We start from the raw sequence: 24,407 nt of genomic DNA on the forward strand, positions 1-24,407 counted from the left end.
TGACATAGACAGTATTTGTCAAAACTTATTCTCAGTGTTTAGCTGTACTGCTTGCTCATGTTCTCTATTTCAGCTACATACTCTTAACACTGAACTGCTTTACTGTTTCATGGCAGGAAGCTGCTCAACAATGTGAGGTAGAGTTTCCGATGTTCTGTATGTGTGATTTTTTTTTTTTTGGTGGTGTTTTTTTGGTGTTTGTTTTGGTTGTGTTTAATTTTTAATATAGGCTTTCATCAGTTCTGTCACTAGCTATCTTCAGCTCAAGTTAAGGGTTATAATTAAAATGTTTTTTTCATTTCACTGCTGCTGAGTGGTTGTAATCAAATCTTAGATTGCCATTATTCAAAACCAAAAAAGCCTTGCAAACAAAATTAACAGTTTGATTACAGAAAGGGAAAAAATACCCAAACCCAAACCAACAAGCAAACCAGAAACCAGAAAGAACCTGAACAAACATTAATGTGGATCTGCACATTTTCTGTGTTTCTAGGCTTGAATTGTGCTCTTGATTGTAATGCTACTGTCTTCATGAAAAAAAACCCAAACACTTTGACTTACAGAGCCAGGCTGAAGTCAGGGTTGAGATCTTATTTCCTACAAATGAATTTCATTGGAGGGCAAGACTGTATTAGTATATTGCTTGCTTGTGCCTGTTCAGTTAGCAGCTGAGAGGGTTAGCATTCCCTTAGAAGTCTGTTAGTTGCGCATCTGGAGGACTGAATGTCTGATTTCTACAATGATTTTTGTAATAACTGCTTAAGACTGAAATAATTTTATTTCAGAAAGCGGGAAATAAATGTTTTCTTCTTTCCTAGAATGAGAATTTGTACTATAGTGTATCATCCTTGCTATGTTTTTGCTTTCATTATTTTTGTCTGGAAGGATGTTCAAAATGCATACAAGCAGTGTAGCTTAAAACATGCATCTTAATTGAAGTCTCATTGCTCCTTTGCTTGATGACTAATGAAGCTCTTTTGCTGTATCAGAGTTTGATCTAGTTTTTCTCCTGTCCATTGTATGAAGTAGACACATAAGAAATGAACTTTTATATATGAACTTTGATTCAGAGTGAAGCTTTGAATATTTCTGGAAAGTCAAAGTTCTCATGTACATAAAAAATAAGATAGCTAATACAGTTGTGTGCACTATTCTCAGGTATGTTCATTTTTAAGGGCACTATGATTTTCTAGTGTATAATAGTTTGCAAGAAGTAAAAATTCAGATAGAAAATATTCCAGTAGCTTTGGCTTCTTTCTTTCATACTCTAGAGAACATGGTTGTGGTGTTTGGGGTTTTATTTTGTTTTGGTTTTCTTTAAATCAGTATCATTTGGGCAGATAGGTTTAGAACAGGAAACTGTTTTGAGTGTTCCCTCATTTATCAGGTTGTAACAAGACCCTGTGTTAGAAAAAGACTAAAGAGAATCCTCTGACTCCTTGTTACCGTAGGCTTCGGTAACAATATGAGTTTTTATTTACTGAAATAAATAAAACAAGTTTTTTTGGGTATATACAGAGTGAGCATCAATGTAATTATCAGGATATAGGATTCTGGAGTAATAATTGAAATCTGGTTTTAAGAGAAGATGTGCTTTAGTTGTTGAGAATTTAATTACCCTTGGAGTGAAATGTGGATCTCATTGGAATGAATCTGTTTTGTTGTTTCTTGACATGTGGCAAGAATTATGTCTGGAGTGTGAAATTATGACATTTTTCTCTTCTTCCTAGGTAATTTTTTAAATTTCATAATAATCCTGTTTTATTCTATTTTTCCCCTTTGTGATTGAAACCTGAGAAAGGGCAATTCTGAATTAATTTTTGAAACTGGGCAAAATGCTTTCTGGTTTGTGAAGTGTAGGTACGCACAGTGAAATATGCTGAAATTTGCTCCACTTAAAAAGGAAATAAACTTGCATTATTTAGTTCAATCACTGACTTCTCACTGTGTAAGAAATTGTGTAATTAACTGTGTTAATTACCTTAATATTTAATATTTTTAATAATTCGCTTTTCAAAATGACTTTATAGTAAGCTTTAAATTGCCAGTTTGATTTCTCAAACGATTATTTGTTATGTGAACTCAGACTTGTGTGTGTTTCCAATACATTTACTTTACAGTGAAGTGTTCTAGGTATTCTAACTATTCTTTAGTTGCACATCCTCCTCAGGGGGTTAATACCTAAGCCATAGTTCTTCTATGAGAGGCTGGGCTCTTAAAATTTTGGGTAGATTTGTGACAGCTGTAATAAAAATGCAAGTGCAGGTAAGCTTAAGATAATGTAAAAGTATGGAATAAAACAGCTATTCAGATATACAAGGATTGATTTCAAAGTAGCATTTGGGAGACTTTTATGGAGTGTGAACCCCTTAGAGGTTGCCATTTGAGATAAGATATGTATTGCCCAGTGTGGATTTTTTATAGAAGTATATAATGGAAGTGTTGAAATTTTTTTGGAAATGGTACAATGCTAATTCCGGACAGATAAATATTGAGTTTCTATGCAGTGCTATTTAGATTTTGTAACAGCCATTGGAAGCATTTTCAGCACAAAATGCTTCTGAATTAAAAGCAGTTTTTATAGGCTTGAATGCAATTGTAGGCTGAAAATGAGCTGCAGTCTTACGAAGTTTTTCATGAAGACTTTTTTCACTGTAGAAGTTAAATTATCTGAACCTTCTGGGAAGTGACTAAGAGCAAACTCAGAGTGTCAGCCTGTAGTTTGTATTGTATCTCCTTCTACATTTCCCTCTGTGCCCAGCATACTGGAGACCATTTTTATGGACAGAGCTCTGTAGCACATACCATCACTAATGTGGAATAGCAGCGTGGAGTTTTGTATTTTCTGCTTCCGCTCATTTGTTGAATTGATCATCACAGAAATCCTGTCCTGTGAAGGGCAGAGTGAGTAATTGGTTGTTCACACTCCTTTACCTGAAAGCCTGACTTTTGGATTTGTAGGCCAAGGTTTTTCTTGGCAAGAGACATTGAAGTAGCCCATGAAATCTTCTGTGAGATTGTAGCTTTCACTGGTGTGTTCTAGAAAACTGCAAACAGCATGTCTGAATTTTACTTGTAATATTAAAGGATTTCTTGTGAATATGTTGTCTTGGTAAGCTGCCATTTCTCCTTAGGATGTCTGTGAAAGAGCTTTGGCTCACTCTGTTTTCTAAAAGTCATGAAGTGGTTCACTTCCTGCTCAGAAATACAGTAGTTCTGGAATTGGAATCTCATACAGATGTCAGCCTTGAAAGGTGTTTTTTATTGGCATGCATCTTAGTGCCACTTAGCTGAAGCTGGTGTTGATGGTAACCTCTGGTTAAGCTGATAAGATCATATCTAAGTTCCATGCTTTTTTGTCCCAACATCTTAATGCCATATTCCAGAATCTGACAAAAATGACGCTTTCTTAAATTGTACTGTTCTGACTTCACAGTTTCATTAAGTTTATATAATTGCTTTTATTTTTCCAACTTTATAAGTACAAAAATCTCTGGCATTTGTTTTCCATATCATTAGTTTCTAAAAAACTTTCAGTTATGACTGAAATGCTTTATTAGGAAAACCAATAGACTGCTTCCAATTTCAAAGCCTCAGAAGTCAGTGTCACAGTTTTGTGTTTAGTCTCCATTATGAGCAGATATTTGTGGACATACTAAATTAGTGGGAGAGGATTCTTAATTAATGTGTCCAGGGTTAAGCTTTTTTTTAAGTATGAAACTGTAAGTGCTATGTAAAAAAAATAAAAATAAATCTATTATTACTTGTCAATACAGAACTAAGAGTATAAACTTGTTTCAGTGCATTCTGTTAGCAGGGTTCCTCAACCAGTCTTTCAGAAGAGTTTGCTGGCAGATGGTTTTCTGCGTGTGGCAGGGAAAGGAAAAGGCATGAAAGCAGCAACTGATTTCGAGGTGCTGTCTTCAGAAAATAGCCGCAACCCTTCCATTGCTGCTGTAGTCTTCAACTTCAGAGCTTAACTATTGCAGCAATGGGAGGTAGTAAGTAACTGAATTACTTAATGAGATGGCATTTCTGACTCTGTCTTATGTGATATATGTGTCCCTGCTCTCAAATACTATTAAGAGGTTATGTGACTGTATTACAGTGCACAAACCTCTTGTGATGTTGGTTTGAGAAGCATGACATTTTTGTGAACAAGCTTTTATGGCAATTTACCTTTTGCTTTGGGATCGGAAAGCATATATGCCTTTGAAAGCTGCTTGGTTCAGAAATGACACAGTAAATCTTCTCATGCTGTTTTAGCTGCTAAAATCAAGGCAAGTTCAGTTGTACTCCTTTGTTTCAGTTGTGGTAGCCGTTAATGACAGCTTTGAATTTGGATGATGGAGAGATGGAGAGAGCAATAGCTGATGTGTTGGTGTGTGAAATATGAGAATAAATACTGGTAGAAATTAGCTTCTTTCTTTTCATCACCTTGTAAGTGGCGTTTCCTGGATAAGTTGGTAACTGCATATTAAGTGTTAAATTTTAATGTAAGTTTAAAGGTATTCCTTTCTAAATTTTGTTCTTCATTCTAACAAGTACCATTGCTTTTTCAATAGCAGAAGGACTTCAGAGTTACTCTAGTGTGCTTTTTTTAACTCTATTGCTGAACTTCTAAGTTTTGCACGTTGTTTTCATTATTCCTAGAAAATCTTCAAACCATAGTGAGCAGGTAAACGTGCTCAAAGAGAACAGTAGTGTTGAAGTTGGAGCATTTGTCAAAGTTATGAGTATAAAACAGGAAAAACATTTTCTTAAAAGTATGTAAAACAAACTGACACATACATCTGGAAGTTCTGAGTTTCTGGACACTTTACAGGTAACTGTGTGCCAATCTAGGTGTTTTTAATAAAGTTTCATTTTTCTTTTTACCTAAATATAAGTGATAGGAGCATTGGTGTTGAATCTTTCAAATTGCTTTTTGTTCTGAAACATCAGAAATTTAGGAGAGGGGCAGTGTTTTAAATATGTTGGGGTCAGTTGTACTAATACATACAGCTTTGGTCCCTCTGGATGAAATGTGTGCACACAATTTCAGTCTTAGTGTCCCTACAGTTCTATGTATGGGAAGCACTTCTTTTCAGGAACACTTAATATTGCATTGAGGCCATATTAATATCAACTGCAGCCTGTTATAACTGTCATCCCTCTTGAGACACGAAATTTAGCAAAGCACTGTTTTTCCACATATGAGGTGGTTCTCAGTAAACAGCATTTGAGGGTTTCTTGTATTCTTGGTTCATATTGAAATGTGTCAGGATAATGTAGTGAGAATATAGTTTTGTAAGTGCAGGTGACAGAATGCTTCTGCTGGTAGCAGCAGTTCATTTTGAGATTGGTAAAAATAGAATTACTCAAAAGTAGTTAAGCTGTAGGATAGAATAATAGAATCATAGAATAGTTAGGGTTGGAAAGGACCTTAAGATCATGTAGTTCCAACCCCCCTGCCATGGGCAGGGATACCTCACACTAAACCATGCCACCCAAGGCTCTATCTAAGCTGGCCTTGAACACCACCAGGGATGGAGCATTCACAACTTCCCTGGGCGACCCATTCCAGTGCCTCACCACCCTAACAGGAAAGAATTTCTTCCTTATATCCAATCTAAACTTCCCCTGTTTAAGTTTTAACCCATTACCCCTTGTCCTATCACTGCAGTCCCTAGTGAGGAGTCCCTCCCCAGCATCCTCGTAGGCCTCCTTCAGATACTGGATGGCTGCTATGAGGTCGCCATACAACCTTCTGTTCTCCAGGCTGAACAGTCCCAACTTTTTCATCCTGTCTTCATATGGGAGGTGCTCCAGTCCCCTGATCATCCTCGTGGCCCTCCTCTGGACTTGTTCCAACAGATCCATGTTCTTTTTATGTTGAGGACACCAGAACTGCACACAATATACCAAGTGGGGTCTCATGAGAGCAGAATAAAGGGGCAGGATCACCTCCTTCGACCTGCTGGTCACACTGCTTTTGTTGCAGCCCAGGATACGGTTGGCTTTCTGGGCTGCAAGCACACACTGCTGACTCATGTTCATTTTCTCATTGACCAGCACCCCCAAGTATTTCTCTGCAGGGCTGCTCTGAATCTCTTCTCTGCCTAACATGTAGCTGTGCCTGGGATTACCTCCCACTCAGGTGTAAGACCTTGTGTTTGGCATGGTTAAACTTCATAAGGATTTTTTTATTTGAGGATTGTTTTGTTTTTAATTAGAAACTAGTATATTAAGCTGACTGTATAAGGATAGAACTCATTAATCCTGTGAAGCAAGTCTTATTTACATTACCCCAAAAACCTAGCTGGGGTATAATTCAAATTTAAGTACACAGAGGAAACAGAATTGATTTGGTAGCAGCCATGCCCATGATGTTCCTCTGAATTTTAAGGTTATGGTTTGGTTTCTTTCTCAGCAGGAGTTATTTGAAGCCTATTTTCCTTTAAGCTGAACTTCACACTGTTGATAAAACTGCAAGTCAGTGGACTAAGGATCATTCTCAATTATTTTTGACAGCGGGGTGTGTAGCAATTACATATTGCTTTATAGTGTAAAATGTTCAGTTATTTCTAGGCAAACTGTAAAAGTAATGCTTAACTTCTGATATTGGTAGACTTTCTGAAAACAGACTGGAAGCAATCTGTAGAAAAGACTTTCTCCTGAGCCTCTGCTACTTTTGTGTTACTATTTATGCTTACTGCTGATGGCTTTCTATTGTTGTGCTCGATAATAGATGGAAAACTTCCTGCTAAAAAGCTTCTGCCTATTTAAGAAAAAGTTCTTTTTTTTTTTTTTTTTTTTTTTTCCTGGAATTCTGCAGGAAGATAGTCAACATGCTTCCCCCCACCTTATTTCTTTTTTTGCAGGTTCATTACCAAAGGCTAGATGGCACTGAAGGAATACTTTTTGTAGCAGTGGGGTTTAACTTGCACAGCATGTTTGGAAAGTGCTGTGGTTTATGAACTGGTGAAGTCTTAACAGAATGCTTAATATTTCTGGTTTTCTTTCTATCATGCTGTTAAATTTCAGATTTCTGACTCAGTCTAATGGCTGATTTTGTAATTAAAAAAAGCACTTTAAAACCAAAGCAGCAAGCATAGCTGCTACTTAAACTATAGTGGGTAATAGCTTCTGCTAATAATTTACTATCTACATTCAGTAAACCTAGGTAGAACACACAATGCTTCTATAACAGTGTTTTTTAAGAATAGTAAATAGGTATTTAAGACTGTTACATCAAATAGTAAAACATAAAATATCTTTGATTTTGAGAACAGTTTGTTGCATTTGTTGTCTTGGCAACCTTCTGTTACAGAATGTGAACAAAATGATGAAATACTTGCTTGGATTTTGGGCTTAATTATCTTTAATGTGACTTGCAATGTACACTGTTTAAAATAACTCCCTTCCTAACCAGTTTTTGGTATCCTGAAGAGCTCTCTCTTTTAACCTCTGTGGTTTTCTCTGTTTTGATGACTTTGTTGTTACAGTGGGTTTTTTTTCTCTTCAGTCTAGAGTATGTTATGTGCTTTCCTATGTCTTTTTCTTCTGTTTTCTGCCTTCACTTAACAGTTCAGTTCTTATTTAACATTGCCTTTTTGGAGACTTGTATTGAATTCCTATGTCTTTCCTTACTCCTTCTCTACCTGGGCTGTTGCAAAATGCTGAAAAAAGCATTGACAAAGACCCTGGAGGTCTCCCTCTTCTCTGTCAGCCTTCAGTCATATTTGACTTTTGCAGTCATCTTTTATCTGCCCTCCAGATGGCTGACTCAGTCTGTTTGGAGTTTAATTTTAAAAGCTACTTAATTTTTTCATTCTTCAAGTACCTGAGAAGGTACTTTTTTAGTTTCTATAGTGCTCTCAAATTCTTCAATTGCCCCTTGAGTTTTTTGGGCACATTTTCCCTTTGTTCATGCTTATCTTATGCTTTTTGAGCTTTTTTTCTGTGGTCTTTTTCCTCCTCAAAATATGTGTATGTGTGTGTGTGTGTGTGTGTGTGTGTGTGTGTGTGTGTGTGTGTATAGATTTTTGTTTTTATTTTATTTTTTTAATGAAAATCCAAAATCTGTAAATTTTAGCACCTCTGCATAGGGCATGCAGCATATGCAACTGCATAGTAAAGGGCTGTGAAAATGTCTGGACTTTCATGCATCTAAAACTGTTATTTTTTCTGAGCATAAAGCACATCTAAGTTTTTGCAAAAGCATGTTTGAAATAAACAATGCCCCTTCAGTATAGCATAAGACTTGTAATACACTTTGACGCTATAGAGACACAGATCACTTCCAGATGCAAAATAGTACAATTTCTTCTAATTTCAAATGTTAAAGCACAGAGAATAATATAAACACAGTATTTTTTCATTGTTTTTCCTAAATTATGCCAACTCACTGCAGTGATCCCTACTTTCGGTCAAGTCAATGAATTCTTGTAGAAAATAAAAGGCATTGTAAGTGCAACTACATGTTAATTGTAGTGTTCAAAGTTCACATTAGAAGTATCCAGCTGGGAGATCTTAACAGCTGCAGAGACATGACTACTAATGATAAAGCAGTAGTATGTTTCATCTGGGATTTATGACTCTATATCCCACTGTCAACTCCTACATCTTCTGTTGTTTCAGAAGGCTTCCCCTGATCTCCCTGAAGAAATTACATTGATTACTCTTTTCTCCTATGTGGTATTATGTGAAATAAACATTGTTAAGTTTGTGGTAATATACTTATTGCCATAGCATCATACTCCTGTTAAACACAGTATCATAGCTTCATTGTCATGCTGACATAGACACCAAACATTTAATTTAAATAGGATTTCTTCAGTAGTAGAATGGAGGTGACATCTGGCCTGGATGTTTGACTTTTTTTACTTTTTATGTTTTCCCCTATGGAATATCACAAAGACATGTCAGCTTTAAATGATTTAGTGACTTTGACAACTGCTTTTCTAAATTTACAGAACAGTTTGTTGTAATACAGAGATGCTAGGTTTTTTTCTTATTTTTTTTTTTTTTCCCATGTAATATAGTATTTTTAAAATGTTGTTTCATGTACTAATTATCCAAAAGACCTGTAAAAATAATGCTGGTAATTGGGAGATTCTGGTGGAAATATCTTCAAAAGGCTTTTATTCATGGAGTTTTATATATATATTATTTTAATTTATATATTATATATATATTATATGTATATAATTTTATTTTATGACAATTTAAATGTCATTCTTTAAACCATTGCTTAAAATTCTGATATGTTAATTAGCTTAACTGTCATAAACGTATATGTCAAGCTTTCTTCTAGTCTGTGTCCATTAGATCTTTTTAACATAACAACTGAAGAAAAAATTTTGTGTGGACAAATGGCTTTATTTCCTTTTTCAACATTTTCAAAGAAACTGTTTATCCTATTACTAAAAACTGAAAATCAGCTCAAGGTAGATGTAGGAAAAAAATAAGCATAAAACATTGTCCGTAAAGCCTTAGAATGTTCAAAATAAGTAAAGCCCCTATAACTAATGGAAGTCATAACCTTAATTTCATAGTGGTCATTACTGATACTTGCTGTAATAAGTGTTCAACAAAAGGAATACGGTGTGGTACTGCAAGAATAACTACAAGTCTGAAGTCTGAGCTAACCTACTGGTGATTTGTTTGTGCAAAGAGATTAAAGTATGACTAAATAAATAGAACATGCTATAATGTGCTGTCATTCAGCAAAGTGACCTGTAATTACTGCTGTATTCTTAAGTAAATAACTTTCAGATATATACTGGAAATAACCTAGCATGTTTATCTTTCATAATATCCATCCAGTTTTAACAGTGAAGTTTTTAAATAAATTAGATTACCTTAATGTCAGATAAAGCTTCTATAAATGCATTGTCCATAACCTGGGAGAGTATTGTATGAATGCTAACATCAAAACTAGGTGTGTTGGAAAGTTATTTATACACTGATGCTGTAGATCCCACATTATCTTTTGCTGGCAGCTTTTGAGCTTCTAGATGTGCTTTCTGTAGTTTCATTCATCTTCCCAAAGTGGTGATATCTATCCTGTAATATTGTTGTTTGTAGTTTTTAAGGAGTTACAGTCTTCTGTATTAAATGATCTACATGCATTGCTCTTTTAGTCTTTTTTGAACAAGAATTAAAAGGTCAAAGAAATTGTGCATATAGGCTTGAAAAAATTAGGATGTAGAGCAAACCACACTGAAGAAATTCAAATGTGTATTCAATTTAATCACTACAAAATACTTTGCATCTGAGCTTTTGCTTCCATTTTCCACTGGCTTCAGAAGTGCATTATTATTATTGAAATGAAGACCGAACTCACTAAGTTGGTAACCAAAATAATTATATTTTTTAATTTAACAGCCGATTTTGTAAAGGTAGAATAAATTAATGAGGTCTGAGATCTTAAATTGTGGAAAAAGGTAAAATATTGTTCCAAATATTCACCAACATTTCATGACTACCTCACTGCAATTTCTTTTCCAGCAAGATAGCGTAGTTTGGTATGAAAAGAAGGGTACTGAATTGGTATTTTGAGACTAGGCTTTTCTCAGTTCTGTGAACACTCTGAAATTTTGAGGGTTGCTTGTCTGGAATTGATTTGCATTTCTGCACTAATCCAATGCCCAACTTTCTTTGTTTCTTTTAATTCTAATGTAATATGTGTTGTGTTATAAACTTTCACTAGTTCACACCTTTTAGGTTTAATAGGGAGGAAATGTAAGTATCTGTCCTTCTAATTTGGACATGTAATTTAGTTTTAGTTGCATTATATACTTAGCTTAAGAGATGCGAAAGGTAAGGATCGTGTATCTTGCCTAGGACTTTTAAGCTAAATTGAATGTAAGTTGGTGGGCTGAAAAATACTGCTGTTCAGTGGAAGAGAGAGCTTATGCATGTAGTCTGAGGAATTTTTAGAAAGAACTTTTAAAAAATATTCTTAGTGTCCATCATAATGAACTCAAGTAGAAGTTATATTGGCTATTAAGATTTTTGTCTTCAGAGCTTAGTACTATTTTGCATCTTGAGAAACATGTTCTGAATGCTACACATCCAACAAATCAGGCAAAAAAAACCCTCAAGCTATTGTAGGTGATCTGCTGGTATGTGCTTGATTAACCTTTGGTAAGACTTGGCACCTGAGGGCAGTCACTACAGTAAGAATTTGCAGGACATTAAAATAAACTTTCAAAGTGTGGTGTAGTTGTTTGCCAGCCTTACCTTTGCCTCTGTTTAGTCTTTTCTCACCTCTTTACGCAGTGCAAGTGTTACCTGCTGTTGAGGTTCTCTGCTTGCTCAGTATATATGACTACTTATGCCACTAGTCATACAGAAACTGTTTCTCACCTAATGCTTTTTCTTCTCTAATGCAGTAAGAGAACAAAGCACTACTACCTCTGTTAACCTGAAAAATTTCTGGAGGGAGATCTTGAACAGCGTTGTAGCTTGACTTAAGATTTCACAGTCCCAATTGTAGATTGTGCCATCTTGAAAATCTTTTTCTATATCAGCCTTGTGAAGTTACATGCCGTTATAGCATACATTATTCTTTTCAACTGTACAAATAAAATAGGATTCATCTCTTACTGTAACTTTTAATAATTGCTGAAACGTAATATTCTGTGGGGCTGGAGCTGATGCACTTATGAATATTTTATTTCCTGGTCTGTTTTAGCTTGTTGCCCAGAGTCACTTCATGATGGTAATTTGTTCAGCACATATTATTAACAATGTTACTGCTGTGTAGTTAACTTCAGTTCATTATACAGTAGCAAGAATAACAATGGAAGTCTGAAAATACAGGGTTTATGTACTGATCTGTTGATGAAACCACTTTATCTTGAAGTGATCTCCAGATGATGTTGCTGACATGTACTTTTACATTCTGTTTTCCAAGTAGATAACATTGGGAATTACTAAAAATTGAATTTGCATGTGGTCTACCTATTACGAAGACTTTATATTCACAGTTGTGTTTTCCACATGGAATCACTTCAGTGTGGTGCAAGAATGTATAATTAGGGAAGCATAATGAAATGTTCTGTTGACAGAAAAATGTGTGGCATCTCAAATGCTGACTTTCTCTGACATCATTAGACTTATGAATTTGTGATACAAAGATAGTGAAGTGGCTTATCTAGATTTATTATTTTACATTCTGACACGCTATGTTTTTATGTTGTACTCGCTTTAATGATTGTGCATAGCAATAGCAAATGTTTTCAACTTCCCTAGATGTTTGTGGCCACTATTTGTAATTTGTCATGCTCGTTAATTTTCCCGCAATAGAAGAAAATAATGCTTGTTGGTACTAATTTGGAAGATCAAAGCATGACATAGAAACAATGTGTCAACTAAAAAACCAAAGCTACCTCTCAAGCACACCTATATTTTGCAGGATTGCTTAAAAAATACATACTAGTTAAAATTCTTCTAGTGCCTGTATATATTTACTACTTGTTGTTTTAATTTAATTTTTTTCCAGGAAGTTTTTTCTCCCAGACATTCAATCCACATTTCATTTAACTGCCTTCCATTTCTCCGTGAAGCTTTTCCATAGTGCTTTTTATTGTTACTCATTTATTTTTTTTCTAGTAAATACTTGGGATGCTGTATGTAAACAAAATATTTCAGGTAGGACTTTGAAATACGACAAAGCCAGATGGTTCTATCTCAAGTATTCCATCTGTCCTTTATAGTGTTCACGCTTTACAAAGTGCATATTAACTATTTTCATCTCATACTCTCCCTTGTAAGTCGATAAATAACTTCCCCGGCAGAATTGTAGAATGTTTAGTATTCTGTGTGTCACAATATCCAAAAACCTTAAAATATACTTAGCTTTTTTCACTTTTTGGAGCAAGCTTCCCAACGGAAGTGGTGGAATCACTGTCCCTGGAAGTGTTCAAAAAAGTGTGTAGATGAAGCCCTTAGTGACATGGTTTAGGGGTGATCTTGGCAGTCCTGTGTTAATGGTTGGGTTTGATGAGCCTAAAGGTCTTTTCCAACGTGGTTGATGTTGTGGTTCTATGGTTTGTAATAAAATACAGTAGTCCTTTGTGAACATTATAGGAAGACTGCTAAAGAACACGTAGAGCAGCAGTGTAGACATTCCTGTCGATGTTCTTCCTTTTCAGCTATGCATCTCTCACAAAGGGATAACTTTATAAGTGAGTATTGTTTTGCAGTGTGTTGATAGCCCGTATGGAAGTATTTGGTTAAGTATTTAACAATCACTTTATTATCCAGTGTGACATAATCAGTAAACCACTTCATTTACTTTATATTTGGTAAATTTTTCAATATTGGTCCCACATATCATCTGTAGGTGTAGCTATTAAACCTAAGAAAGAACTGCCTTTCTGCTCTTAAAAAAAAAAAAAAAAAAAGGTACAGGTGTGAAGTGCCTGAATTTGTTTCTGCGCCTTGAAACTATGGCTTTTTTTTTTGTGGGATATGGAAAATGGAGCTCAAGAGTTAGCTGCATAACCATTAAAATTTTCCTTAGACCTATTTTGTGTTGTAATCATTTAGTATTAATAAGTCTAGCCTTCTTTGAGTAAATGAGTAAAATGCATTCTGCGTTCTCTGGTCAACTTCCACACTTTGTTGCCTGATATAACTTTTCACTAGCGTGGTGCTGGCAGCATGATTGCTCCATAAGTTGAATATTCTATAGCCCTCAACTCTTGAGTTTTTCCTACTTTGGTATTAAAGGAAGAAGGGTCAGTTTTTGCCTTTCTAACACCGAATTGGCTTGCCCTGACTACAGTCCTTTAATGCACCTGACTAACTACACGTAATATGTATAATTTCATGTAGTACTATCATACTTCTTTGCGTTTTTCTTGAACTATTAATACACACACATGCATTGTGACAGTTTGTTAGTTAATTTAGAAACAGCTTTATGAGAACCACAATCTTAAAGATAAAAAGCAGCAGAGGTTAGTGCTGGTAGTAGCATATTTTTTTGGTTGGCCCAAAAAGTCAAAATAACATATAGGTTAGCCCTCTTCCTTTCAATGTTATGGTAAAATGGTACTAGAGCCAAAATAATCGGATAGAACATCTTCTAAGTGAGCAAAATAATTTTGTTTTAAGATGCTTCCAATTGGGGGGAAGGCAGGATATTAATGAAAAGAAAAATCTGAAGTATTCCGTAGGTGTGAGGCACAAAAATGTTTTAATCCATCTTTATTTCAACTAGCACTGTTGCTGTATCGTATTACTAGATGTGTGATGATTGTTGTTTGTATAAGTTGTCTCAGGTAAAGTTGACCTTGGCCTCTAAAGAGAAGAAGCTGCTGATAATATTGGATATGTGTACAATGCAAATGTAACAAACCTTTGGAATAAGCTTTTTATGACAGTAGGGTAAATGAAATATTACGAAAGTATCTGTATCTCATATTTTCTTTCTTGCAGGATATCTTGAATAATCTTGATTCATGCGATCTTGAAGATGATGATCTCATGCTTGATGTGGAGCTGCCAGAGGACCCACCTCATGATAAAGGTTAGTAAATTAGCCAAGCAATCTTAATGTGACACTGCAATATGGACTTAGGAGGTTTTTGAATTGTATTTTTCTGACTTCTGCTTTAATAAGACAATGTATTCTTTTTTTTTTTCTGTAAATAGCAACTCTTTTCTGACATGTAGAAATGTAATATTGCTGTTCTGCCAATTACAATTCTTGCATTTGAAGAAATCTCAAGTTAGAAATGTACTGCCTTTTGTAAAAATTGCAACCTTGTTCACTCTGTTTATTAAAAATATTTTGGTAGAATAAGTTTCAAACTTCTAAGTTAGTCCTTCAGTTTCATGCTTCAGCTGCACTTGAAAATGTTAGAACAGCATTTTTTTCAGCTTTGAATGGCAACCTAATTTTTTTATTATTATTTTCTCCTACGAAACTACAATATATCCTAATATATTTTATGCAATTCAGAGTAACAGAAGCCTTAAGGTTTACAATATGTTTTTTTTCAAGGTGATTTTTATGCACTCTTGTGGTTAGTGTTTGTGCTGGCAAACTTTTCGTAAAGAGGATAGTGGTACCTAGATGCCCTTAAAATAATACAATGCAGACTAGAATGAACTAGGTAAGGGAGATTATTGTCAAGGTTTCTCAAATCCTGTCCTGGAAAACCAGAGGCATTTGCTTTTGGGTATTCCTGACCTATTAATAAAAATGGTTACTATCAAGTGGTATGGGTATTAGCTTTATTCTCCAAGTTCAGTGGAGGCTAATATATTTTGCGGTGAATGGAAATATTGAATGTGGAGCACTGCAGCATCCTACCCTGTAATAACAGGCACAAGTGAAGACTCCTGTATGTATGTTGGATATGAAGCCAAATTATCAGTAAATAAATACAGAATTTACTATATACCGTGGTGGCACATCATGTTTTAACAGTGTGCACATATGAAATGCTGTACTTAATACCTTAAATCTCAGAATAAGTTTCTCCAAAGGACTTATGTGAAGGGTGAATATTGACAGTAGTGCTAATATTCAGCTTTTCTGCAGATAAGTGTACAATTTTTATCTTTTTACTTTTTTGGTTTTCTAGAACAGTTAACAGTACAAGCCTATGGGTTTCAATAAGGGTAATTCTAATTCTCTTGGGGAAAAACGAAAACATCTTTAAAGGGTAGATAATTTCTTATAAGTTTTCTTGTTCATAAACATGCACTGCGTCTGCATCAGTAATTCTGTTTCAAATTACAAATTTAAAGAATATGTGCATTTTAAAGGTGAATGTCACAAAACAAAAAAAACTAGTTTCCCATTTAATCTAGATAGAAATGAGAAATTATGTTTTTAATCCACTGCTTTCTAAATTGCATCAATATAATAAACCTACTTCCACTTCTACAGCTAAGTATCAGTAGTGTTTGTATAGCTGGAATATGCTTTGTGGCGGACAACCTGCTGTGGTTTTTGTTTTGTTTTGTTTTGTTTTGTTTGTTTGTTTGGGGTTTTTTGTGTTTTTTTGGTTTGGTTTTTTGTAAGTTGAGTTTCTGCATAAAGTTAATATGGCATAAACTAGGTTCCTCTGGTATAGTTGTTCCTTGAAATTACTGAATTAGCAAAAAGCATCTGAAAAGACAAATTCAAAAGCCACTTTCAGGCTTTCCTATAAGTAAACATGACCGTGTGAAAAAGTCAGTGTCTCAATGTCATTTTATAAAGCTGGGAATCATAATAATGAAATCGTGTATAAAATTATTGAGGGCTTGTTTTTAGTAGACTCAGTTGAATTTTCATGTGTTATGAGCTGTAGAAGGAAGCTTGGAAAGGAAGGTAAATTTTATGTTGCTTTAGGTGAACAAGATTTTCTTAAGTAATTTTTTGATTACCAAACTAGGTGATAAAAACTGAATTGTAGATACGAGTGTTTGTTACAATAATATTTAACAGCATTTGTTGCCAACACTGTCATAGTTATGCATGACTTCAGTGACATCAGCCTTTTAAGACTTTCCAGGTCCTCAGAAACCCTCCTTGTTTCACTTTGGAGTCTGGGATGCCGCTTGGACGCTATTTATAGAAACAGTTCTAGCTCAACAAGTATGCAGTGAGTGAGGATGGCAGTTTTAAATCACAGGGTAAAACTGGGCTCACTTCCCAACAACACGCAGGCTGGGAACTAAGCAGGAAGGAAGGCCTGTTTATGAGCGTCTTGTGCGCAACTATGTCTGAGTAGGCAGCCGAATAAAACAATGTTCTCCTGTGTAGAGTTATTCTCCTAGCAAAGGACTGACAATGTGAGCAAAAACTCCTTGGGTAAGTAAAGGAGCAAGTGTGATGGCAGGATAGCAGCTTATTCCTATTTCTTTTCTTTTCTTTCTGTGTCTGACTGCATGGATAGCCTTAGTTTTGGCTCTGTTTCTTGTGGTTTACAAGTTATTGCCAAATACAGCTTTTGTTCCCTCAAGAAGTTTGTGGAATCTGCTCTGCTTTGCGGAAGTTAGTGTTTTAAAAAGAGACTATTTTGTTTGGTTTTTTTTTTTTTTTTTTTTCAAAATAGGCTTTCTGTCCATGTAAGTAAAGATTAAATGTCTCTGAAGTTGAAAAAAAACCTACCAAGATAAATAGGATGAGATATGTATGTATTTTAAAAAATGAAACTGTTCTGTTTGGAATGAAGTACTGGCCTTTTTCGAAAATGTCATCTTTCTGTGTTTGTTGTTTGAACTTTTTAAAGGCCTGAAGATCTGTCAGTAAGAAAACCAGGAAAAACATTACTCTTGGATTTTATTTTTTTTTTCTTCACCATACCTCTACCTCCTCCAAATGATTTTCTGCTTAAACTGAAAATACTGTTAAGGTTGATTTCTATAGTTTCTGCTACAGGTTACTGTTATTCTTGTAACAAGTTCATATGCTGGCAGAAATGTGACATTGTTACAGAAATCTGCTTGACAGTTCTAAGATACATACATTTTTTTTGATCAGTTAAAGAAAATAAAACCCCACAGATGCACCTCTTGCCTGCACATACTCAATATTTTATTTACAAGGTCTTAGGAACAAATTTTACAGCTGCCTTTTTTTTTTTTTTCTTTTAACCTTATGTAGAGGAATGTGAAAATATGAGCCGTTATGACAGACAAGACAGAAATGCTAGGCAACATCAAGAGGGATTCTGGAAAAGAGCACCACAGCAGCGATGGAATACACAGGATCATTATCATCTTGGCCATACTGATCACTATATCCATGGTAAAAATGATTTAAACAGGTAAAGAACTACTCTTTTATTCGAAGTCGTTAAAATACAGTCATGAGAAATCTATTTTGGCACTAACGGGTCTCAAGTAACACTAAGTACAAGACATTTTCAGAATAGTTTTGTGTCTGTAAATACATGTCTGAGTGGGAGCATCACTGAGTTTTATAATAATTTGTTTCCAATATTTTTGTTTCTGTCAAGGTTTTTAATCCAAGGATATGTTACTTGTGTTTATATGGTATTATAAATGCTTGACTAAATTATTATGTTCTATGTAAAAACATTGCACTGTCTTATTACTTGCATTTTGTAAGATTAGAGAGCTTTTTACTTATTCATGTGCTTTTAAATTAAACGTAATCCTATAGTTCTTACAGGCTAGTTTGAATGACAGTTTATAGCAATACTTTTTAGGGTGCTGGAGTTACTAGTCCCTAAGAGATGTGTGCAGAGAGGGGAAGAAAGTCCAACATTTAAGTGAAATAGCATTGGCATTTTCTGATTTATTTCTTTTCTGCTGTATGCCACGGTATGTGAATATGGCCCTCATTACATAACATTTCATTTTTTACTAAATGCTCTCTAGCTCTAGTTTGCAATCACTGTGGTTTTAAAATATATAATTTTTGTTTTGTTTTTTTGTTTGGTTGGTTTTTTGGTTTTGTTTTGGTTTTTTTAGGGGGTCAAACTACCTAGAATCTCCTGTTGATCACTTTGAAAGCTATGGAGCACCAAATTTTTACCAGGCTCCTAGACAGGTGGTGGGCTTACCAGAGACTACTGTGATGCTTGATGAAATGACCCTTCGGCACATGGTCCAAGACTGCACAGCTGTAAAAACTCAGTTATTGAAACTGAAGAGATTACTGCACCAGGTGAGCCATTTAAATGGAGCAAAAGCAGTGACATATATTTGAGAGTGAGTCTGGATGGGCTCTTATTCTGTTCAGGCTTATTAGGCTATTGTAATTTCTGTTATACATTGAATTACACTGTTCAAGAAAATGTGCACTTTTTCCTGCCATCTAAATGAGTACTTTTTCTGCTTTTTCACCACTTTACTAACTGCAAAAAATATTAAATATTGGATTACTGTTCTGCTTCTCTGTGGAAATAATGCTAAATAAGAGAGAAATATCAGTGGATGTCAACACAAGCTTCTATTTATAAAATATTGTATACCCTTAATAAGATCCTAAAAAGCTGGGAGAAAAAAAATATTAAAAAATGCTAAAATCAATCTCATTGATCAAACTTGTGTTCCACTAGTCAATGTTAATAGCGTCTTCTTAAGAAGGTATTTGTTTTTCTTATTCTTTTCATCTTTGTGTGTTTTGACAAGAAGCTGAGTAAATCCTACAGGGTCTTCTCTATTGGAAGTGCTCAAATTTAACCTTTCTTGTGTATGAAATTACTGAATTGTTATAACCTTTTTAAGGAGCTTTTTCATTTCACCTTAAAACTTGGCAAATTGTGGGAGCTGGTAAACTGTTGGATAACTCCATAAGAAGTATGGCATTTCAGTCACAAAAATTGCTTAGCTATTAAAAAAAAAAGTTGATGAGACATTTTTGAGTCATAAACAAATTAGCATTGAAGAGTATCTGCATGATGTTCTCTTTAACACTAGATATACTTCCATTCTTTTTCTAACAGGATAACGTAAATAAGTTTGTGCCTTAAAAGTAAGGTATTAAAGCAAAACAGCAAAACAAAAAGCAAATCAACCTAGAGGCTACTTAAAGGGTATGACTGCGCTTGTTAGAAATGTGACCATTTGTTTCCTGTGGTAACTGAGAATACTGGAGATGTTTTTCCACTGACAAGATCAGAAATACAATCAGAACAAAAATTATGTAGTGTCAAAGGAGGGAGGGTGTGTTCTTAGAACCTAATGCCTCAGTAGTGGACAGAGTGAACTGAGACTCCCAACAGCCTCACGCTGTCAATTAGTACATGAGGTAGCAGTGAACTCTTTATCCAGAGCTTTAACACAATCACAATTAAACAACTAGATAGATGTGTCCATGTGTAGTTCATTATGTAAAGGTGTGCATGTTGCAGCTAAATGAGTTGCATGCAGAATGTTGAATTTTAAATCTCACTCGAGTTTATAATAGCCAGTTTTCTATAACGCTTACAGAAAACAAACCTTGCTTCAGGTAGCTCAGATTAAGCTTTTTAAAAAGAAAACCTTTAAAATCACAGAAGAAACTGTTACCTCCCAAGGTGTATGTTCTTCAGAATTTACTACTTCTCTTGCCAAAAGCTTGATCTTTTCCCCTCCCTCCCTGTAAGTGTGAGTTTTGTAACAACAAGTACTATTCTTCCTTTCAAACTTTGCCAAGCAAGCTTCTCTATATTTTCCTGACCTAAATGTCCCCTTCCTTGATTCACTGCTTCCAAAACTCATCAGTGAACTTTGGAATGTTTATTCTACTCTTGTGTACTTTTCAATGTGTGTTATCTTTTTTGCAGTTACAACTTCTAGCAATATTATTTAATTTGGATAGGTAGAAATAGAGCTGTAGTCATGTCGCCTTAGGCATGAGGGCTCCCAGAGCAGTTACAGCTACATAGTAAGATACACTAATTAAAAGCAATTTTATACAACTATTTAATCAACTGCATTGTGGCTTATGGTAGAACATAGCATGTAATGAATATATACCTAGCAGACTCCTAGGGAAACTTAGTGTGCTATACTGGATTCATTGCTGTGATGGTAGTTCAGAGTATATAAATTATCCTGAATATTGCTGCAACAGCAAGGGTTTGGTGTTGTGTTGCCAATTCTGCTTGGAAAAAATAAGTAGTTCTCTGAATAGTCTAGCCTTTTCTGAACTCCGTGTGACCAGGATAACAATGCCAGCAGTACACATGCTGTGTGCTTACTCCTCACATAGCGCCCTCTTTCTGTATCTTCAAACAGTGAAACCAGGAATAGGTGTTTTATCTCATGCAGAGGTTTTTAGAATTTTCACTTCAGTAAGTATAACCTCTGACAGTGCAGTAATGTTCACTGTGTAGCAGTTGGTATAAAAATGTACATTCTTTATGCACTAAATGCAGTTGTAGCTGTTTGCAAGAAGGTGTTGAACAACTGGTAAATGTTCTCAATTTTTAACTGGAGCACTAACTTTATATTGTAAAAAGAAAATGCTTTGGAAGTCTAACTCTAGTAATAATTGCCATCTAAATGTTAATGCCTCTTAAACATTGACTGAGGTACTCAATTTGCATGCTTAATAGAAGTAAGTTTACTTCTGATCTTAAAAATATCTTCCTTCTTCCTCCTCAGTTTTTTAAACTTGCTACTCAACTTGCCTGATGGGGCTACAGAGCTAAAGTGTTAGAACACCCTTTTTAAAATGAGAATTGTACTATTTCTGGTGCCCTAGAGCCTTTGATCTAGGCAAGGATTGACCCATCCTCTGTAGTGACTTCCTCAAGACTGGCAGCAATAATTCACAACCATCTGTCTTATCTCAGATAAGCACTTACTGATATTTTAAGGAGAACCGAAAGATGAATTGGTTCATGGGGCCATGAGATCTGTGAAGCCCTTTTCAGGGGGCGAGGCAAGTTTTATATATTTCTTTTCAACTCACCATTCATGAATGAAAAAAAATTTAAAGTACAAATCTTTATTGTAACTTATCAGATATGACTAGTCCATTTATATGAAGAGGTATGAATGAATATATAATCTATAGTGTGACATCGTTAAATGTACCAATATATTTTTCCTGAGGCTGTAGATTAGTAAGTCACATACCTTTGAAGTACATATTCATTGTGTTCCCTTCTTTTTGCTTCTGGTGAGATCTGCAGGAGATGCGCATCTTTGTTATAAGAGGCCTGAAGAAACAGATTTAATGAATAAAATATGAAGGTTTGTGTCATGTATTAAGCTGTATGAATTTCACCTACAATTTTACTTTTTTCTTTAGCCACAAAATAGTTCACCTCAGTGACTTAACTGTAATTGACAGAATCAAAGAAATCAACAAACAATAGCAAATAAAATTGGAAAATTTTAAGTTTAAACAGTTAGCTGTTGGACTGTCGTTATAACAGCATTTGACAGTGGGCAGTGGAAACTGTATGACAGTAGTCTGCAGCAGTATTTGAATGAAGCTGCACTCAAAATGCCAAGTAATGAGCAAATGAATAACACCCTGTAATGATGGACACTTAATTTTTAATGTGTCTTTAAAAAAATGTTGTTAGAAAAGGATACTATTCAAACAAGAAATTTGTACCAAAGGAAACTTTGAATCGGCATTGAAAGGCTAGACGTTGAGAAAACTTTTATAAACCTTGGTAAACTTTAGAAATATTTAACATTTTTCAACTTCTTAACTGTGGATGCTAGAATGTTGAAAGAATTTTAAAGATTAAATTATTAGTAATTTTAATTCTGGGGATTAAAAGGCATCTTAGGCTGTTAGGGAGCCACAGGGTAATTTCTGAAAATGCTTTTGCTTCTAATGGGTTATTTTTTTGTAATAGAAGACCTTAAAATACATTAGTATAATGAAAACAATTATTGTTGTTAAGCTTTGAGCTTTGTATTTTCTTCTGAGGCAATATTGGAGGTCTCTTCTGAGAGAGGATGCCTTCATCTCATCTCTTCTTCTAGAAGTTCTGTACCTTTCTTTTTTTTTTTTTTGCGTGTGTGTTTTTAGATAAAGCCTGAAAGTAATATTGCCCAAAGCAAGCAAGGGGAAAAGGGAAGATGGAAAGAAAAGGCAGTAACAACGTCTGCACTGTCTGTATGCTGTATAGGAAGGACATTTTTATAATGTTGAAATATATTACAGGATCTATTATGGTCTCTTTAGTCATGGAGCTTCACTTTTCTTTTGATTATTGGTTTGTTTGTTTTGGGTTTTGATTATGGTTTGGTGTTTTTTTGTTTTTTGTTTTTTTTTTTTTTAAAGAGAGGCTCAGGAGATGACAACATCTGAGAGTTACAGGCCAGTGTGGCATTTTTGAGCTGCTGAACTTTTTATCAGAAAAAATACTTCAGTGCTCAAAGCCCAACAGTCTAGTAGGTAAACTGCTGCTGTGTATAATCAGCACAGTAGGTTAGAAATTTAGCAAGGTTTTTATTAGGCTGTTCATGACTAAATACTTGTATCTGATACTACTCTTGGTAAACCAAACACTAAACACTGTAGTGACAGATTATTATATATGATGTGCAAGTCAGTTCTTTGGGAATTTGGGAAGGTAAAGCAAGCACAGGGATATATGTGTGTCATTCATACTGGAGATTTCATGCAAAATACTGGCATGAGAACATATTAAATACAGCCACTCAAAAATATGAATTTCAGTATGTGGCTCTTTGGGCAAGTTGTGCTGTACCTGTGACAGCCACAACGGAGGGTTATTCCCACAACCTTTAGCTCATGACCTTGGGATGGATTAAAAATGACATGTAGACTTGAAGTGTCTTGGACATGTAACATTTGGAACTGGGTATATAAAAATGTTTTAAATGTAGAAAAATAACTGTCCAGAGAAATAAGTTGCATGGCAGCATTGTCACTTAGGGAAGAAAAGATTGTTACATATTTTACCTGTATGCACAATTAACAGCTGTATCTCTAGGTTTCACTGAGTTTGTCCTGAAACAGTAAAATCTACTGGTTTCTAAAACACTAAGATGATGATACTAATTTTCTGAGTAGGTCCCCTTTGGAAAAAACTATGAAGCTGAAATCATATACACTCTGAAATCTGACTACTTTGACAGTCAAGTACTTCGGATTTGTTACATAGGCACTTAGTATCAGGTACAAATATTAAGTAACCATTACAGAAACCATTATAAAATACCCCACCAAGAAAATCATCTTAAATTTATTAATAACTTCATAAAGGGAACAGGTAGCTGGGGTTATGTGGAATCCACACATAAACTCCCTTCAAACTCTTTTAGAATACTCCAAGATTAATAGGTTGCTCTGGATAAAAACCTTTACACTAACTTTTTGTAGACAAGTGTGAAGAGGTATTTTGTAATGGCTTCTGACTCCAGGTTTGCTGTAACTTTATAAGCCAGTTTAAAACATGAGGCATGTGATTACCTCAGTTTGTTACATAGGGATCACCCAAAGCTGGACAAAAGCTGAAGTGTGTGCTGTTGACTAAAGTCCAGCAAAACTTTTCCAGTAAATACGATTGAGTTGAAAATCACTGTAGACAAGGAGTGACTCAAATGGGTTGCTGATAAGCATGGCACCAAAAAAAGGACTATGAAATAAGTTGCTGCCATAGCACTTGACTGTTTCTTAAATGAGCAATGTTCTTGATTAAGCATCATATGCAAATACATGTATATATGAATTTATATATGGTTAAAATAATCAAGCCCGTAACCGAAGACTATTCCATGATAACTAGTTAAATGGGAGTGTCTGCAGCATTAGTCCTCTGTCAGTTTACATACTGCAAGTTATTTTGAGGCCTAAACTACAAGTAATGTTTGAAAGTAACTGTACTGGGATTGTCGGAATGTATGAGGTTTCAGTTGTTTGCTGCAATGTTTTAAATTTAGGAAATAGCTACAAATATTGACAACTGTTTCTTCCTTCTGATGCTGCTGTTTTTCAAAAGCCATTTTCTGCTAAAGCAATT

The 24,407-nt window shown here is 34.9% G+C and overlaps 1 protein-coding gene across 6 annotated transcripts in view; it reads left to right on the forward strand.

Annotated features, from left to right (window-relative positions):
- Nucleotides 1-24,407, forward strand: part of CCSER2 (coiled-coil serine rich protein 2) — a 67,657-nt gene that overhangs the window by 19,541 nt on the left and 23,709 nt on the right. For all 6 annotated transcript variants that reach the window (XM_061374083.1, XM_061374084.1, XM_061374081.1 and 3 more), the window contains exons 4-6: nucleotides 14,437-14,527; nucleotides 17,603-17,765; nucleotides 18,436-18,631. In XM_061374083.1, the coding sequence (XP_061230067.1) occupies nucleotides 14,437-14,527; nucleotides 17,603-17,765; nucleotides 18,436-18,631 (450 nt within the window). The remainder of the gene's footprint in view (nucleotides 1-14,436; nucleotides 14,528-17,602; nucleotides 17,766-18,435; nucleotides 18,632-24,407) is intronic.

This window comes from Neopsephotus bourkii, unplaced genomic scaffold, assembly GCF_033783945.1.
Source record: "Neopsephotus bourkii isolate Nb327-2 ecotype Australia unplaced genomic scaffold, CSIRO-AGI_Nbou_v1 NB_1634, whole genome shotgun sequence".
NCBI classification, from domain to species: Eukaryota; Metazoa; Chordata; class Aves; order Psittaciformes; family Psittacidae; genus Neopsephotus; species Neopsephotus bourkii.